The 18,299-nt window shown below is 48.0% G+C and overlaps 1 protein-coding gene and 1 non-coding gene across 2 annotated transcripts; one reads left to right on the top strand and one right to left on the bottom strand.

Annotated features, from left to right (window-relative positions):
• Positions 1-7,571: 7,571 nt before the first annotated feature.
• On the top strand, positions 7,572-7,645 carry trnak-cuu (transfer RNA lysine (anticodon CUU)). The gene has a single exon. It is a non-coding gene; the product is annotated as a tRNA-Lys (tRNA).
• A 1,839-nt stretch (positions 7,646-9,484) lies between these two features.
• On the bottom strand, positions 9,485-14,870 carry cd248a (CD248 molecule, endosialin a). Its single transcript, XM_028995147.1, has 2 exons — positions 14,703-14,870; positions 9,485-12,963 (listed from the first exon to the last, which is right to left on the bottom strand). The coding sequence occupies exon 2, from the start codon at positions 12,763-12,765 to the stop codon at positions 10,591-10,593; it is 2,175 nt and encodes a 724-aa protein (XP_028850980.1). The 5' UTR covers positions 12,766-12,963; positions 14,703-14,870; the 3' UTR covers positions 9,485-10,590.
• Positions 14,871-18,299: the final 3,429 nt, after the last annotated feature.

Here is an 18,299-nt window from a genome sequence, read left to right as displayed (position 1 = left end):
TGACAATATTATAAAAGTAACTTGTGACCACGGAAATTAACTTAAAAACGTTGTAGATCCGCCTCCTCCTTCGTTAATGGCATTCATGTTAGGCTCACCTTGCTTTTTGCTGCTATCAATTTCCACGTTCTTGGCTGCAAGTTTTGATGAAGCGTGAGATGTTGAGAGGGGCTTCATCAGATTAGAATTTTTCTTCTTACCAAAGCGGACAAAGACATTCTTACCTGTAATACCAACAAGGGATTGTCTCTTCCAAACCCACCCACCTCTGCCTCTGGTTGGCCTACTGTGAAGTTTAACTCAATTTCAGCCAATCATCATCACTTATGTGGATGTTTCGCTCCTCGCCAAAGAAAAATGTAAAATTATTAAAATTTTAAAATCTTAAAATGTCTTAAAAACTATGTTGGCCTCATTCCCCACATGCACCATTGAACCTTGGATGCTCATGAACTGGTTCACACTGGTTGACCAGTTTTCCATTCTTGGACCACTTTCAGTGGGTTCTGACCTCTGCAAATTTGGAGATGCTATAGTCATTTCATTGGCAGGTAGAAGTAAAATGTTTAATCATTCAGAACAGAAAGTCCTGCAATAAACCAAATTATATAATAAAAGGATCCTTCCCACAGCAGCTCCCCTGATCCCACCATGGGAACTCAAGTTCACCAGCCAGTGACCGAGTCCAGCCTCAGGGCCGGCGGGGGTAAAAGGTTATTTAGGGGAATGCTGTTTTAAGTGATTTCATTACCCAGCCACATCTGGTTCTACCCAGGGCTTTAATAGCGCGCCAGCGCGTTCCGCCATGGAGTAATTTAACAGGAATTAGCAGCACAGTATGGGAACTCCCGTCCCACAGACGTCTGAAGACAATGGGAAAGGGGGCGTGCAACCCTCCTGTTCCCTGAGTCATCTTTCACCTCCTGGCTTCGGCGCAGCAAATCAAAGGAGATAGATCATGCATGGGTGATGTGATCATTATCACATCAGTTGCTCAGGAATATGAGACGTGCAACAATGAATGAAAAAACTATGAATGAACACATGTGGAGTTATGAATTTAACAAAAAAAAAAAGGTGAAATAACTGAAAACATGTTTTATATTCTAGTTTCTTTGCTCTGATTACTGCTTTGCTCACTCTTGGTATTCTCTCGATTAGCTTCAAGAGGTCGTCACCTGAAATGCTTCTCCAACAGTCTTGAAGGAGTTCCCAGAGGTGTTTAGCACTTGTTGGTCCAGAACACCCCAAACCATTTCGATTAGGTTCAGGTCCGGTGACTGTGGAGGTCAGACTTAACAAGAAGTGGAGCTTTTTGTTAAGTACATGACCTGACACCTCCTAGGTCGTCAGGTCGAATCCCAGCTTCGACTTCGGGGGTTCCCCAGTTACTCCCTGCCATCCAATGGCATGCATGCTAGGGAAATTGGTGACTCTAGATTGCCCCGCCCTGTACTTTCTTTTATGGCCCCAAATGTATCTCTATTGCGTGTTCCTAATTAACGTGATCGTGTCCACCTGTATGTACGATATAAATATGTCCTGAGTGTGTCCTCGTTCTAGCATTAACGTTGTTTGTGCTGTTATGTTTGAACAAAACTCTTGGAGTCAAGTGGTTGCGTCCTTCCCAGCACAGATAAATGTGTCCTCTGCTTTTAACCATCACCCTTAGTGAGCAGTGGGGACGGTAGCTTGATCAAGGCGACCTCAGCAACCGCCTGATTACGGGTCCGTTTCCGTTTATCTAATGTTGTACTGAAATGTCACAACACTAGTACACACCGGAAATAATGTGAATACACAAAACTGGAGATTTTTTGTAATATAAAGTTCACGCTGTTAAACTGGCAAAATTATCACAACTGTTACTTTTTTTTCTACCAAATCAATGAGATTGAATCAGATGCACAAAAAGCCCAGTTTGCCCCCCATTGCATCATACACAGTACGCCAGAGTAGTGAAATGCCTGGTGCGGTGCAGGAGGTTCAAAGAGATGCAATAATTCTATTTAAATAGAAACAAATCAAAATATTACAGTGTGATGGAAAAGTAGAACTCTGCTTTTGATTAATCACTTCTGATGTGATTAAATATTCCGCCTTGGCATAAAACAACGATGGAATGCAGAATAATAAATAACACACAAGCAAAAAAAAAATAAAAAATCTGCTCTCTGCTGTTCCACACCCAAGTTTGTACATTTGCCAATGGATGATGTGGAAATTCCGAACACGGAGCCACCTTTCAGAAAAGGATCAAGACCTGGCAGTGCAATCTACGCCCTGAAAGGCCCCTTATACTGTTCAAGACTGTTCAAAGTTCAAAATGTGTAGATACGATATGAACAACGCGTCCAAAGGCGGCATGATATTCGTACGTAGCATCGAGGGGAAATGTGGGGCAGGTTGGCCTCCTTTGAGAACCCGGCACAGTAGCAGAATCCCATCAGAACCCCAGCCAGGAGATAATATAAAAATCTGCCGTGCTTGTACGCTGCGTTCTCCACATTTTTTTTTTTTGTCCATCGCCCTCCCCACCCTCATGCAGCGTGAAGCGTGGAGTGATGGATTCGATGCTGGGGTTCCGCCAGCTGCAGAGGGAAGAACCCACCAAATGTCGGGACAAGCCATATTAAGATGAAAGTCTGCGGTTCGTCCGGTGACCTCTGTCCTGCTTTTAAACGAACCCCTACACTGGCATGATTCAGATTATACCATGCATTTAATAGTTTCATTAATGTAATTATTACTAATATTATACAATTAGTATAATATTAGTAATAATTATATTATATTACCACCTCCTGTCTTCTTCTCTTTTTAATAAATGTGTTGTGCTGACCTCCTTCACCTTTGCCATATTGGTCAGAATCTTCGGACTCCGGTATGAATGATTATAGGTGTATAGATCCCAAAGGGGAACCATGTATTTGAATCTGGTGAAAATGTTTAAATTGAGCATAAACTATACAAAATGATGTTTACTTGCATTAATCTTATGCCTAAAAACAAAACTATGCACGTGGCAATATGCTCGTTGCTGCCGGCCCCAATTTGGCCAGCCAGACCAGTTGTGGTGACCCCTAAAATATCCCTAAAATATCCTGTTGTAGGTCACTATAGTTTGCGTTGCAGATAACAAGGTTGTCTTTGTCGACGATTCTGCATCAATGCAGCGCAGAACATAATCGAATATATTATGACGACGTTGCTTGATTTTCTGGCGACTGTGACTGTGGCGGCCTGATGTTAATGGCCCTAACTGGTCGGACAAAACAGAGATCGACGGATGAAGAGCCAGCACTGAACATCTGGTTCTGATAGATCCACACACTTCTGCAGACCTGGAGACCTTCATTCCTCAACGCGCCCTTCCACCAACCTCTCCACCTGCATGTCCGGGTGCCTCGTCCCGTTCACTTCATCTGTAGAGCTCCATGCCGCACGTGTCCCCCCGCCCAAGCCACCAATTTCCCAAAAAATGGAAGATTGCTGCTTAACTTCATTTCAATCCTGTGCAAATTGGAGCACTTTTAAAAGGCTCATTTCCAGATGAAAAGGTGTTTATTTGGACCTTCAGAACAGGCAAAGGCTATTATTCAGTCATTACCTCAACATCTGAACTCCGCAGTCGCTCATTAGAAAATCTGCCGTGTGTGTGTGTGTGTGTGTGTGTGTGTGTGTGTGCGTCAAGCACCGCATGAATAACAAATGGAGTTTATTTCGCTCCCCTCAACCACGCGGCCTCCTCATTACCGCCTATGAGTCAGTCTGGGAGAAATCAACACACAGACACACACACACACACACACACACTGCTGCTTCTCCGTCAGGCACCGAACCTGGAACATGCCGGAAATCACCTGGGCACGTCATCCCGCCGGTGAAAACCTGACGGTTCGAGATGCACCAGATGCAGCTTTGAAACAGATCAGCAACGTTCTACCAAGCCTCGAAAGACCTGGAGACACGATTACCACGTCCCACGGGGTCAACACAAGATGCTGACAAGTGTGGAGATTTTGATTCTGGACCCACTTCTGGGGTGGAACGAAGAATCGAATCGAAGAATCGGAACGAAGGGACCGTGGTGACCTAGTGGTTAATGAAGCGGCCCCGTAATCAGAAGGTTGCCGGTTCGAATCCCGATCCGCTGAGGTGCCACTGAGCTAAGCAACGTCCCCACACACTGCTCCCTGGGCGCCTGTCATGGCTGCCCACTGCTCCCTCAGGGTGATGGGTTAAACGCAGAGGACACATTTCACTGTGTGCACCGTGTGCTGTGCTGCTTTGTATCACGTGACAAAAAAAAAAAAATCTGCAGTTTGTTTAGTGAGATGTTGCTGGTGCACTAGCATCAATACCTGCTCCAGGGCTTGAGGTTCATAAAGTGGAGCAAACATCCCAGCAGCTCCAGAAAACCGAGACCAACCTGGTGGAGCTGCTTGATGAAGCCAAGCTGGCTGCTCAGAGTGGAAAATCGTGAGGACGATGGAGAAGATGTGCAGCAGGAGAGGGAAACTGTGATGGGAGGTGAAAGTGACCCTGAAGAACAGATGAAGAGTTCTCTCAGGGTGACTGAGATGAAGGGGGAAAGGTGTCAAGAAGACTACTGGGAGAGGGAAATGGTAGGACCTGAAATAAGGAGAAAGGAGGGTGATGGCAAAAATGAGGAGAAAAAGGGTCCTGAAAAAATTACAAAGTCGTCTGTTTATTACAACTTATCATTGGAGGACGAATGATGTGATAATGTACCTCTCTTAGATAGACTGAGATGAATGGTATTCATTAGTTAATGGATATCACACGTAAAGGTGTGTGTGTGTGTGTGTGTGTGTGCGCCTGTTCAGGTGCATTGCAGGGTCGTCTGCAGATCTCTGCTGTTCGCTTCTGAACCCAACAGCTGCAGGAGAATTTGGGCCATGCCTTTAGACAGCATCTCAACCACCATCAGGATACCATACGAAGGACGACCTTTTGAACCAATCGTCTTTTAGTCGATTGGTGCATTTGCATTGCCGTTTTTCTCTGTTAGTTTGGCTTGAAACAGAAATGACATTCTTAAAGCTATAGGATAATTTGGCCAAACCATCTTACAGTTCAGCGCAACATTACAGCTCAGTAGCAAAATCTCATATGCTTCAGAACCAGGGGCAGTGGTGGCCTAGCGGTTAAGGAAGCGGCCCCGTAATCAGAAGGTTGCAGGTTCAAATCCCGATCTGCCAAGGTGCCACTGAGGTGCCGCCTGTCATGGCTGCCCACTGCTCACTCAGGGTGATGGGTTAAATGCAGAGGACAAATTTCACTGTGTGCACCGTGTGCTGTGCTGCTGTGTATCACATGTGACAATCACTACACTTTACAGATTGCTTTCCCATATAAAGAGTCAGTACCATCGAAATTTCAAAGCTCTTTGCATGCACTTTGCTTTGCTTTTGGCAAAATAACCTGAAAATACCATGGATGACCTGCAAAAACTCATATCTCCCCCAAACCAGTCTAACCATATATGCCACATGCTGTGTGTCCAATTTAAACTCCTTTCTCGTGGAAACAGTCAGTGCCTCCAAAATGCAGCGTCCCTCTGGCATTGTGCAAGAGAAATGGCTGGATGTTTTTTCACTGTGGAAAAAGTCTAACAGAGTACAATTATATATAAAAATGGGGAAAAAAAGGATTTTTACAGTAAGAAGGGCCGTGGTGGCCAGGCGGCTAAGGAAGTGGACCTTAAATCAGAAGGTTGGCGGTTCGAATGCTGAACTGCCACTGAGCAAAGCACCGTCCCCACACACTGCTCCCCGGGCGCCTTCCAGGGTGATGGTTTACAGTAAATGCAGAGGACACATTTCACAGTGTGCACTGGGTGCTGTGCTGTGGTGCGTCACGTGACAACTAATCACTTTCAAGCAGCCTCCAAAGTTTCAAATTTCTCCTGAATTTATGAATTGTCATTTATCAAATGTTCCAAGAAATTCATATATGGCGTTGACTCGTTTTGACAATTGAACAGACTCTTCTGCACACGATGACTTGCACAATGAAACCATGCTGACAGAACAACAATTAGACGGAGAATTAACTAGTCAGTTTACATCAGCAAGATCTATTCATTTGGAAAATGTGCTAAATGTGGGTTCATTGTGCTGACTGTAGCTATTTGCAAAGATGAACTGAGACACTTGAGACAAGCACTAAGACATTTGCGCTTCACTCTGTGGTGAACAATGGCAAGGCGGTTTGGAGATTTGTCCATGTTATTTTGAGAATGTCATTTCTGCTTCAAGAAATGAGGTATTAAGGTTTTGTACAGTCAAGACAGTCCATGTACAGGGATCCCGTGTGGGACATCAAAGAAAAAAAAACAGCGTCGCTCACATCTGCTGGAAGACTAAACACATAAATCTACATCCAGGATGGGATGTACCCAGGGTTCCTGCGCAGGTCTCAAAAGGACGGGGTCAAGGTTATATTTTCTTCAATCTGTTAATTGTGTAAAGCGAATGTGTGTGTGTGTGTGTGTGTGTGTGACAGAGGGATGGAAGGAGAACAGCTGCATCAATAGGACATTTATAACTTCCCGGACCTGGAAAGGAGAATGGGAAAATAATCCAGGATTCCCAGCGCTGTTTCGCTATTTTGAAGGCAATCTCGTGATCTAGAGGTCGATCCAATCCGCTGGAGAGGAGCAGCAACAGAACACGACATCTCCTCAAGCCTCGGCATCTCCGCACATCTACAAAGGGGCTTCATCTCCCGAGAACCAAACCTTTGAAACCGTGTTATGCGATGCAAGGGTGTACGGTAACGTCCTGGACACCGAGGACACCTGAGCCCCAGCAGACAGCATGTCACCATGTGAGTAAAAACCGGACGGACATACAGTCTACAGTTGAAGGCCTACAGACACTTTTATCTCTAAGCGGTGGGATAATGTGGATTTCATTCCACTTTCCTTCTGTCTACACACACACACACACACACACACACACACACACAGTATAAATAACAGCAAATACCTGAATACAAACTTCATTGTGTGCCTAGCCAATCTAATTAGGCAGACAGGAAGAGGGACATGCCGGTGTCGCTCTACCTCGGCATGGGAGCGTGGGAATGATGAAACGGCCATTCCAAGGCCATGTGACAGTGGCAGGTGAACTGCTAATGACAAGGCCACCACCATCGTGCCCGTGCTGAAGAAGTCTTCAGTGCCGTGTCTCAATGACGACCGTCCCGTTGCACTTACACCCATCATGATGAAATGCTTTTGAGAAACTGGTCGTCAAGAAACCGCTGCCCTCCACCCTGGACCCACTGCAATTGTCCAAACCACTCCACGGACGATGCCATCGCCACCAACCAGCATCTGACCCTCACCCACCTGGACAAATACGCACGAATGCTCCCACCACCCATCCTCACCCCATTGAGAGCATTCTGACCAGCTGCATCACTGCACCATATCGGATCCTACAGCGGATAGTGAGGACAGCTGAGAAGATCACCAGAGTCTCTCTTCCCTCCATAGAAGGACTCTACACACCCCTCTTCACCCTCCAAACTCAGTAGCAGCCCGGCTAGCTCAGTCGGTAGAGCATGAGACTCTTAATCTCAGGGTCGTGGGTTCGAGCCCCACGTTGGGGCAGTGGTGGCCTAGCGGTTAAGGAAGCGCCCCCATAATCAGAAGGTTGCCGGTTCGAATCCCGATCTGCCAAGGTGCCACTGAGGTGCGACTGAACAAAGCACCGTCCCCACACACTGCTCCCCGGGCGCCTGTCATGGCCGCCCACTGCTCACCAAGGGTGATGGTTAAAAGCGGATTCACTGTGTGCTGTGCTGCTGTGTATCACATGTGACAATCACTTCACTTCCACTGTTCAAAAACACACTCAGCACGTGTCACCCTTTGGCCTTCGGAAGCGATTAAACTAGCCTGTCCTTCTTTAAGCAGGGCAGAAGAGGTGGAGGTGGAGCAGACCTGGCTGGGTGAGTCTGATGGGCCGGCATGCAGGGCTTCCAGCCCACGGGAGAGGAAATGGAAAGTCAGGATGATGCAGAGGCCTTCTGGAGTCGCCTGGCGCGCCCCCCTCCCATTGTTTATTAGCACACTTAACGCCAATCGTCCTACTCATATAATCCCTCTCCCCGCAGTCAGTAGTGGGTTTTTTTTTAAGGTACTCTTATTCTTGGCTGGTAGCGTTTGCTCAATGCGAATCCGATGCCGAATTTGAGACGGCAGAGTCCATGATGAGGAAAACGCACGGTCTCTCCAGCCGCTTGTAAATCACACCAGGCATATCGACGTTCCCCATTCGCTGGGAGGGAGGCAGATAGAAGCAATTCATTTACCCGACTAGAAGTATAGGAGTCCGGTTTAACCCAAGCTGAGACGTCGATACGTTGCCTTCCCTGTTCCTTTAATCAGCGACTCTCAGAAAGCACACGTTGAAAACCCTCCACATTCGACTGTTATCTTCTATATTTTCTGATGTTTTTAATTAAATACATTATGGGGAAGATGAAACACACCACGCCTGCAAATAATGCATTCAAGGACGCTTGGCTTTAATTGCTAACAGATTAGAGTTGCTTTTATTTTTCACTTGCACAGGCATTGTCCAAAGTGTCCTCTCTCTCCAGCAAAGGGAGAAGAATGGCTTATTATTCACAACAGGCAGTGACAGCAGGTTCTGGGCAGCGCGCATGCCGATCCGCTTTGCTGCAGATGGGACGGAGAGCTACATTTCAAGGCCCCGTTGTCTGCGGCGGAATTTCACCGCGCAGCTCGGCGCATACCGCGAACCTCCGGGATCGTTTGGGAAAAAAATTGTTCCAGCGATGAATCTAGCGGCACACTGGGTCACACTTGACCTCTGTCAGCGCCATAATGAATACGTGGCATTAGTCTTCAAACCATGTTCTCAGACACTGACACCAGTGTGCTGCAGGAGACAATGAAGAAGACGAATCAGGAGACAATGAAGAATAAGATATTGAAATCAGCTGTTGTAGGGCATTGTCAGAAAACCCACATACCCTCCACCCCAAGCGGTACGTAGTTTGAGAAGTTGTAGTTTGCCTCAGCCTTTCCTGCTAATTGGACAGAATAGAAAGAAAGATACGATTCTCGGCCACCATTCTGAAATTTGCGTTGCTGGAAAGTAGAATACTGACATGAAAGCCCTTAAACTCTTAAATTAGGAAAGAATAAATCCCAATTGAGGACAGTGGTGACCTAGCGGTTAAGGATGCGGCCCCGTAATCAGAAGGTTGCCGGATCGAATCCCGATCCGCCAAGGTGCCACTGAGCAAAGCACCGTCCCCACACACTGCTCCCCGGGCGCCTGTCATGGCTGCCCACTGCTCACCAAGTGTGATAGGTTAAATGCAAAGGACACATTTCGTTGTGTCACTGTGTGCTGTGCTGCAGTGTTTCACATGGACTTTACTTTCAAATGCCCCAAGCAGAAAGCACATGTCATACTTAAATACATGTCAGTTTTTATTTTTGTTCCTACTCATACCATCAGAAGAAAACACAGATATAAAACAGGACTGGGCAATATATGATTCTGAACATTCATATCGTCATCATCATCATCATCATATGAGTAATATGGACTATTTGTGTCATTTGAATGCACTCCTTTTATACCCAAGGTCCGTCATGGTACTATAATGCTTGTCACATGATCCACAACATTTTTTCCCATCGTAATCAGATAAAAATCCAATCCCTGTCACGATTTTATCTGTGGTTGAAAAAAATGCCTGTAAATATTGCATCAAAGAATATTGCCCAGCCATGACCAGTCTTCATGATCAGTGTTTGAATTGGAGAAAAACCGTAAAGGGAAGATCTTTGACCTCTAGGGGGTGCCTCCGCTGTCCGTAACTCAAACGCCAGGCCTGGAGCCGCGAGGAGTAGAACGTGACCCTGGATCTAGTACGGCCCCCGGAGAAAACCGCGGTGAACGGATCACTGTGCACCGCACAAAACGTCCAGCAAGCAGATGGCAGAGGCACGAGCTCCAATATTAAGGCGGCGTGGCGAAAGAAACAGGAGAGGGAGTGTCCTGGAGCGCTCGGCTAAACAACGTGCACAAGCCAAGTGATTACTCCTGCCTAAAACTCCATTTCACCCTCAGCTGCAGTCTATCCATTTTTTTCTAGCCAGATATTCCTCCTTCGGAGCGGCGCAGGCTCGTCTTTCGAGTGGGGGGTTTGTTGTTTCGTCGGGTCGCTAGTGAAGAAAAACTCCGTCGACTAGCCATAAATACAACAGGCAGGTTCTCGAGCAAGCCGACCACACAGTCCAATCTATTTGTGAATGATTCCATCGCTTGTGGCACAATCACAAAGCAGCTACATCCAGGTCAGGGTGTGCCAGGGGAAAAAAAACAATGCCAGCGGTTTTGCACGGCTCCTCCTTCTAATAGATTTTTCTAATAAATACTTTTTTTGTGAAACGTTCAGGCGTTATCAGATGCACAGTTCGGAGAGTCCATCTCAATCAATTCCCTTTTCCCTTCATGCAGTCCACAAAACGTTGTTTATGTACATCGCCGTCCCTCCAAAACGTAACTTTATTTACACATGGGACTTGGACACATCGCCAGAATGTTCTGCTCCGGCTTTGTCGGCAGCTCCAGAGATCCAGTGGTAGCAGTCCGTCGTGCTTTTGCTCTGCGGCCGCACGGTGCAGCGCGTGCAGTACACGATGCCCAGTGCCACCATCACCACCACAAAAATGCAGAGGGGAACCAGCAGGCCCACCAGCAGCCAGCTGCTGCCCGGCTGCTGCTCCTCGGGCACGGGCTTCTCAATGCCAAGACCCGGTGGTGGTGAGGGGCTCCCTGGTTTGGTCACGGGAGGAACTGTCTCCACGATGGCATTTGCAACCTCCTCGGCCTCGACGGGAGAGGATGGCTGTGCGGGAGACGACGCCGGACCATCCTGCTGTGGGTTTAGCGTCTGCTCAGGCTGGAACCAGTCCAACGCACCCCCGTCCTGTGGAGTTGATGGCACAGTTTCGGACTGGAACCAATGGCCGTCATCCTCGATAAAAAATGGCGGTGGAGTCAGCGTAGTTCTGTCACCCTCATACCACTCAGGTGTTAGTGTGGGTGGCAAGGCAAAGGAGGCAAAAGTGGTGTCGACTGCTTTGGGGGGGATGACCTCGTGATGCGGGGTCGACTCCAGCTCGAGAGGAGGAGCCCTAGTCTGTCCCATCACACCCGTGGGACCCCTGTCTACAGTTGTGGCATCGGTCATCCATTCACTGTGGTCATAGTAGTCATAATCAGCTGGTGTCAAGGGCCACTGATAGGGCGGGTGCTGGAAATTCCACGTGTCACCAGGCGGGCTGGGCCCCCACGGGTAGGCAGGGGTGGCAGTCGGATTTTCGTGATCCACAATGATGCGTCCGCAGGAGAAGTTGTCAGCAAGGAGATTGTAGCCCTCTTCACAGTGGCACTCAAAGCCACCAAGGTAGTTGATGCACATCTGCTCACAGGTGCCCTGTATCTGACACTCATCTGTGTCCTGGCATCGACTGGGGTCCTCCGGCACCGGCGAGAAGCCGAGGTGGCAGTGACAGATGTGCGACCCCGGCGTGTTCTCACAAGCATGCTGGCAGGGTTCATCCACACACTCGTCCACGTCCTCACAGTCTCCGTTCTCGTCAGGACGGTAGCCATCGCGGCAACGGCACTCGTACGTGCCCGGTGCGTTGACGCACTGGTGTTCGCAGGGCACCTGCAGACACTCGTCCAGATCCCGACAGTGGTGCTCGTCCTGTTCCAGGACGTAGCCCTCAGGGCAGGCGCAGCGGAAGCCTTCGACCACGGCCAAACACTCGAACTCGCACGGCGAATCGTGACAGGTGTCGTGGGGCAGGCAGCTCACCCCGTCCGGCGCCAACGCGAACCCTTCGATGCACATGCAGAAGCGCGACGCGCTGTCCTCGATGCACAGCTGCTCGCACCCGCCGTTGTTCCGGTCGCACCACTTGTTCTCGTGGACGCTGGAGCAGTAGGGCGCCTCCCGCGACCAGCCCACGGCGTAGCCCTCCTTGTCCGTGCACAGGACCGTCTGGTCCTCCTCCGTGCCCTCGGGGCAGGGGATCGTGGCCACCGTTCCGTAGGGCAGGTGGCCCAGCTCCGTGGTCAGAAGGTTGAAGGGGGTGCTGTATAAACTGTTTCCGCCGCCCTCGTTGGCAATGCTCGGGCACATGCCCTTGTAGGTGTACTGGCACAGGTATCCTTCCACGGTCACCGAGCAAGGGCCGTCCACCCACTTGAGGTTGGCGTGGCGCTCCAGCGGGTCGACGCTGAACTGCACGGCCACGCAGCGGGGCACGTTGCAGGCGGAGAGGGAGCCCTCACCTTGCCAGTTGGTGTACAGGGTGTCTTGGTCGCCGGAGACCCAGCTGAAGCCCCTGAGGGGCCGGGTGCTGGAGCACTGCCGCGGATGCCGCTGCAGGCCGATCCACACTTTCGCCTGGCTGGGCCTGCCGCGCATCTCCACGCCGGAGAAAAGCTTCTCGACAGCATCCGCCTCGTCCTGGTGCTTCAGGACGGCGAGGTCGCCGCCGTAGTCCCTGCAGCTTCGCCAGGCCTGTAGGAAGGTCTTGCGCTGGAAGTAGACCACGAAGCAGCCAGCCTCATTGCAGAGGGCGTCTTTTTCCTGCAGGTCCTGGCCGAGGACGGCCAACACACCCAACAAGCCCAGGAGGGTGGTCACCTGCATGGGAATGCAGCCCATCCTGTACGGTCCTCAACTTCTCTTCTGGCCTTGGATTTCTCACCTTCCTTCACTATTCCTCATCTGAACGCCCTCCTACACCTCGTCTAAGCTGCGTCTCCCATTCATTCCGTCTCACTGTTCCTCGCCGTCCTACCGTCTCCCTCTGCTCTCACCAGCATCTGCTCTTCGGCTGTCTGCTCGCAGCCCGTCCCAGGACTTTGGAGAGAAAGAGGGAGGGATAGGAGGTGGGAGTACCAGGGAGGGGATGGGGGGGGGTTGTATGTTTTTGGAAGAGGCGGGGGGACCATGGATATGTGAGTGAGCGAGAGAGAGAGAGAAAGAAAGAAAGAAAATGTGTCTTCAGGGGCTGGGAGAATGCTCCATTCTCAATGTTCTTTTTCAGAGAATGTCGTATGGTTTTCATAAGTCTGTTTAAAGAAAAACTTTTGGGTCTTTGCCACCAAATTGCCCACCCGTTCCCATGTCCCTCACCCCCACAGTCAGTCTTCCCTGTCACGCCCTCCAGGCAATTCCATTTATGATTTTTTTTTAACCCAGCAAGCAGGAGACAAAAACGGTTGATAAGACGAAATTCTTTTTCAAATTTTTATCTTGTTTTCTTGCATCTTCGTGGTCTTTCCAGCTAATTTCATTGTCCAGGTAACTGTACAATGACAATAAAAGTCTTGAAGTCAACACATGCAGGCACCTACACAAAGTGCGACTGCTTTGCAGTGTGTAGCTGTGACACAGCGTGCGTTGTGTCTGTAAAGTCATGTGTGACACGCGCCGAGGTCGCTCTTAATAAATTCTGAAGGCCGACGCTCGTCACATGAAGAAACGCACTCGATCAGGGCCAGAAGCAGCCGAAGCCACGGGGAAGAAAGGGTGTTCTGGGATTCTGCTACGAAAACAAATCGGAGCCGGCAGGATGGGGGTTCTGCCTTCCTGAACGAGCGGGGGCCTGGGGGGCGGAGAAGAAATAGCTAAAAAAAAAAAAAAGAGGGACGCTCATTAAAACACCCCCCCAGTCAGCTCAGCCCAACACGATACGCGTTGAGGCCCATTACCATAATTTAAACCAGTGTCGATTCGCCGGTACGGAATTCAACAGAAACCTCATTCCCCGCCCCTATCTCACAGCAGCTAGAATCAAACAACATTATCTGCCAATCTGTCAAGAAAACAAGTTTCTTAAACGTTTTTTTAAAACTTTGATCATTTCTTCTGCAGTATGAATCATATAAATTGTGGCAAAAAAAAACAACATTATCCGTTGCAGCCAAAGCCACAAAACTGGCACTTAATAGTAATAGAGGCATCTAGACACGAAACGGCGTTTAATAGAGCACTTCAAGTTTTCTAGTAGGAAGAATAAAAAACCCCCAACACACCTCCGCGGTGGCTATTCTGCAATTCCTGCTGCGGCCAGGCCTGGTGGTTATCCCACGCGTGGCATCACGGAATCGTACAATTACAGGCACGGGTCCGTGCGACGGTTAATGCGAGGCGTGCACGGGTCGGGGGCTGTGCGGAAACCGGATCCACGGCCGTACTCGGAACGTGCCCGTGTCGGCTGGAGACAGCGGAAAGGATCACCCCCCCTGCCCTCCGTCCAGGACCTGTACCTCTCAAGATCCAGGAGAAGGGCAGGGAAAATCATCTCAGACCCCCTCACACCCTGGACACAGACTCTGGCAGACGTTCTAGAAGCCTGCAGACCAGGACCAGCTTCTTCCCCCTCGCCATCTCCCTCCTAAACAGCTGAAACGGTCTCACTGCCAATAACCTTATTATTGCACTCTGCACTTTATAGGATTTAGATTTTTGCCTATTTATTGTACTGCATATTGTTAATCTTCATACACTTACAGACCTATGTACATTCATAAATATATTTATACTCAGTACTTGTACACACATCCTTGCACATTGTGGTTGTACGTAAGATCTACCGGAATCAAATTCCTTGTATGTGCTTGCTGTGGGGCCCGTGGTAGACTCGGGTGAACCCAAGCTGGATCCTTCTGGAGCTCCTGCCGATTTTTCCTGGATCGGCTCGGCAGCAGAGCGTAAATCCCGCTGTCCCAGCGGGGACCGAGTCAAGAGCCGACTCCCCCTGCTAGCTGAGCTGCATCAAAACGCCTCGTCTCTGTGAACGTTGAGGAATGTTCCCTCGCCCCCCCGGAACGGGAACGTACAATCCAAAAATAAAACCTCTGCTGTGTTTGAATTAGCAGGCACCACCTCGCCTCTCCGACAGCCGGGGGGACCGTGCTCGGCCGGGGTGGCACAGAGGTGGCACTGATAAGGACCGCCCGTCGCCGCCTGACAATCCGCAGATGCGCCCTGCAGATAAGTGACTCTCCCCGCGGTACGTGAAGGGCCTTTTCATACAACATGCCGCGCCTTCGGCCTCATTCCGGAAGAGGCTAATGGCGGTCCTCGAGGTGCACCGTACAGACCCATTCCTACAGCGTCCAGTCAACGTGTGATGCCTGGCAACCATACGTTCGCACAAGCGGACAGGGACTACAAGACCCGTCTCGGTAATATAGCAGCGATACGTGGAAATGCAACAGTACAAAGACAGAAAGAAAGAAAGAAAGAAAAGCTGCTGCTGCCACAAGTGTGGGTCTGATTAGAAAGCAGGCTCCGCGCAACACTGATTAGAAGGCGGGCGACTGAAATGTCAGCTGAAGAGCGTGGTGGGCTCCTCCCTCCAGGAGCTGGGGACGTTTGGCACGGCGAGAGAAAAAAAAAAAACCTCCAGACCCCTGCGTGACCCGTGAGCGTCCAGGACCCCAGCAGGCCCCACACACCGGGCCTGGGGTTCCTTTCAGTGAGCAGTTAGGTGATTTTTCAGCGTTTCAGCAAGTTCTTTGTAGTGCAATGAATCCAGCTTTTCCACAATGTGCATAATCGGGTCACCAATGGAAATGAAGCAACTTAAAACTCACGATATGATGTTACCCAGAACATCAGTTAGACCATAAACAATACTTTAATGCTGACTCTCACCGTCCCAACAGACCCACTAACTGACTGCTTTTACCTTATAAGCAATTTTGTCATAAAAAAAACTCCCCTGGTTCAACAGAGTAGAATTTCATTCATTTGACCAAAGGGTCAAATTTACACTGGCAAGTTTGACATTTTAGACTTGCAAAAAGGCACATTTACGCATTATAACAGCATGGACTTTTTCAAATTGTTGACTCACGGATTCTTTAGATGATTAGATCAGATTAAGCCAGAAATATACTTGCTGTGAACTACGAATGCGCATCTGTACACAGTTGCGTTATTAACGTTTGTGCTGGTATACTTGCATCGTAATGTGCCGTGTGTACTCCTTACCACCAGGAGTCAGTGTCGAGGCCGCACACCAAATAAAGCAATCTTAACTAGTATCTTAAACCTGTACATTAAAACCAGATCTCGCAACGCTGGCCCTGTAAAATTACGCAGGTAGTGCATCCCTGTCCGTTCCGTGCACAAAAAACCTACACAAAGAACGCGGGATACGGACCACGGCTGTGCGTACGTACATACGTAAGCAGTTAACGCCAAGTATATTTCTGCCTTTTGATGCCTTTATGTTCCCTTTTATAATAAAATTACTCAGTCAGGTTTATCCCAGTCAGGTTTTCCATTGAATTGTAAAAAATTAAATAGTAGTAATAGATAAAAGATTTAAGGTATGTTGTATGAACGCGTAAAACCCCAGTCACAGCAGCCAGTGTTTATAATGTATAAATGTGCACATATTAGAAAATCAGCTACATATATTTCATCGTGGCTGTACTATACTGTGTTGAATATTCGGCATATACGAAAAGCATACTTTTTAATCAGGAGAGTGTTTTTTTCCCGGGGAGACCCGGGGAGAGTGGAGCAGGAGGTTTATGTTTTCTCCAGCCAAGGCGGCCGTGTGGAGCCATGGAAGCACTGTGAGCCAGAGCCAGCTGTCCTGATTCCAGGCTTTTGCAAGGCAGAATAAGACTTAATTCCTTTGTGACGAACTTATTTGTTTTTGACTGGAACGATAAAGGCTAAATACTTGGTGAATCCCTGCTGTCAGCCTGGAAAAGCCTGGATATGAATATACACAGGGTGGAAGTAACAAATTACAGCTTCTCATGTTACTGTGTGCATTTTTAACTCAAGTTTTGCCTGTATTTGAGTACAAATTAAAGCAAGCTATCTACTTCAGTACAGTACTGAGTACAAATCACAGCAAAAGAAAAACAACCTGGCACAAAAACTACGAACAGAGCCATTTAAGATCTGAATATTTGAAGAAGGAAATGGCATGGATGGATATTAAAAACAGCACAACTGATAAAAATATTATAGTTTTAATACGTTTAATTTGAAAGGCAAACAGTGCTTGTTTCTGCTTTGGCGCTGTGCTGAAAGTGTTGCCAGTTTGGGTAGTTTTAAATCATGGAATTTATTTTGCTTCATTAGATTCATGAAAAGAGCCATTTCAAAATGAGAATCTGGCAACCCACACCTCTTGTAAATCTGTTACATGCTAAATACTCGCGTTCCCATTGAATTTCAATATTTTGGTAATCACATATTGGGTATTTCCAGGATCCGGTCTGGAAGGAGATACTCCTGATCCGGGGTTCGGACCGGAGATTCATGTTATTAAGTTTTCTGGTTGTTTTCACCTGTGTCTGCCTGTATACAGCTGTGTCGTTGTTAGGTGACGTTTCGCCTGTCGTGTGCTCCATCTGATAGACGTTGTGACATCGTGCTCCAATGTGTCCTCCTTCCTCGCCATGTCCAGCCATCGTGACAAATACAGTACAAACAGTGTATGGCTGAGTACTTCTACATTAAATTTTACTGCGTAAACTGCGTTTACTGACAGAATTATGGCATTAATTGTTGCACTGAAATTAAAATAAAGTGTTAAAATGAATTCATGAAATGAACCTGACATATGACACAGAAGTGCTGTTTTCTGACCCTGGGTCAGATCATTTCCCCTTCTCAACAAATCTGAGCCTCTATCCCCTAACTTGTCTTTGTCTTAATCTTATACACACATAGCTAAACTTAGTCTTAGAATTATTCGTAATGTAATCTTATCTGTTCAATCAGTCCATTCAATCGAATGTCAACCCATTTAATAAGCATTTACATTTACAGCATTTACCAGACGCCCTTTTCCAGAGCAACTTAGTAGTGACACCACTCAATCCTCAGGCTTCAGGTTCAAGGCCTCAGTCAGTCAACATCTACCCTTAACAAGCAGATCTTCTCCAGACGATTCTCTCCAAGGTGAAACAACCTGTCGTCTAGCATTTCTAGCAATGAGTTAAAACCTCATTTTTATCTAAGAAATCTCAACCTTCCTTATTTCCTGTCTGCCTGTCAGCATATCCATTGTCTAAAAGCTGAGAGGACGTTCTTCACACTTTTTTTTTTTTCTTGTCTCGTTCATCAGCTCTGTCTTTGTGAAGCAGAATTTAAAAGCAATCAGTAGGCTGCATTGCAAAGAGACATCTTGATTACGACCAATTTTATACCTTCAC

This window comes from Denticeps clupeoides, chromosome 1 (genome assembly GCF_900700375.1).
Source record: "Denticeps clupeoides chromosome 1, fDenClu1.1, whole genome shotgun sequence".
In the NCBI taxonomy this organism is placed as follows: Eukaryota; Metazoa; Chordata; class Actinopteri; order Clupeiformes; family Denticipitidae; genus Denticeps; species Denticeps clupeoides.
Note: the sequence above shows the minus strand (reverse complement) of the source record. Positions and strands in the feature narration are given on the sequence as shown.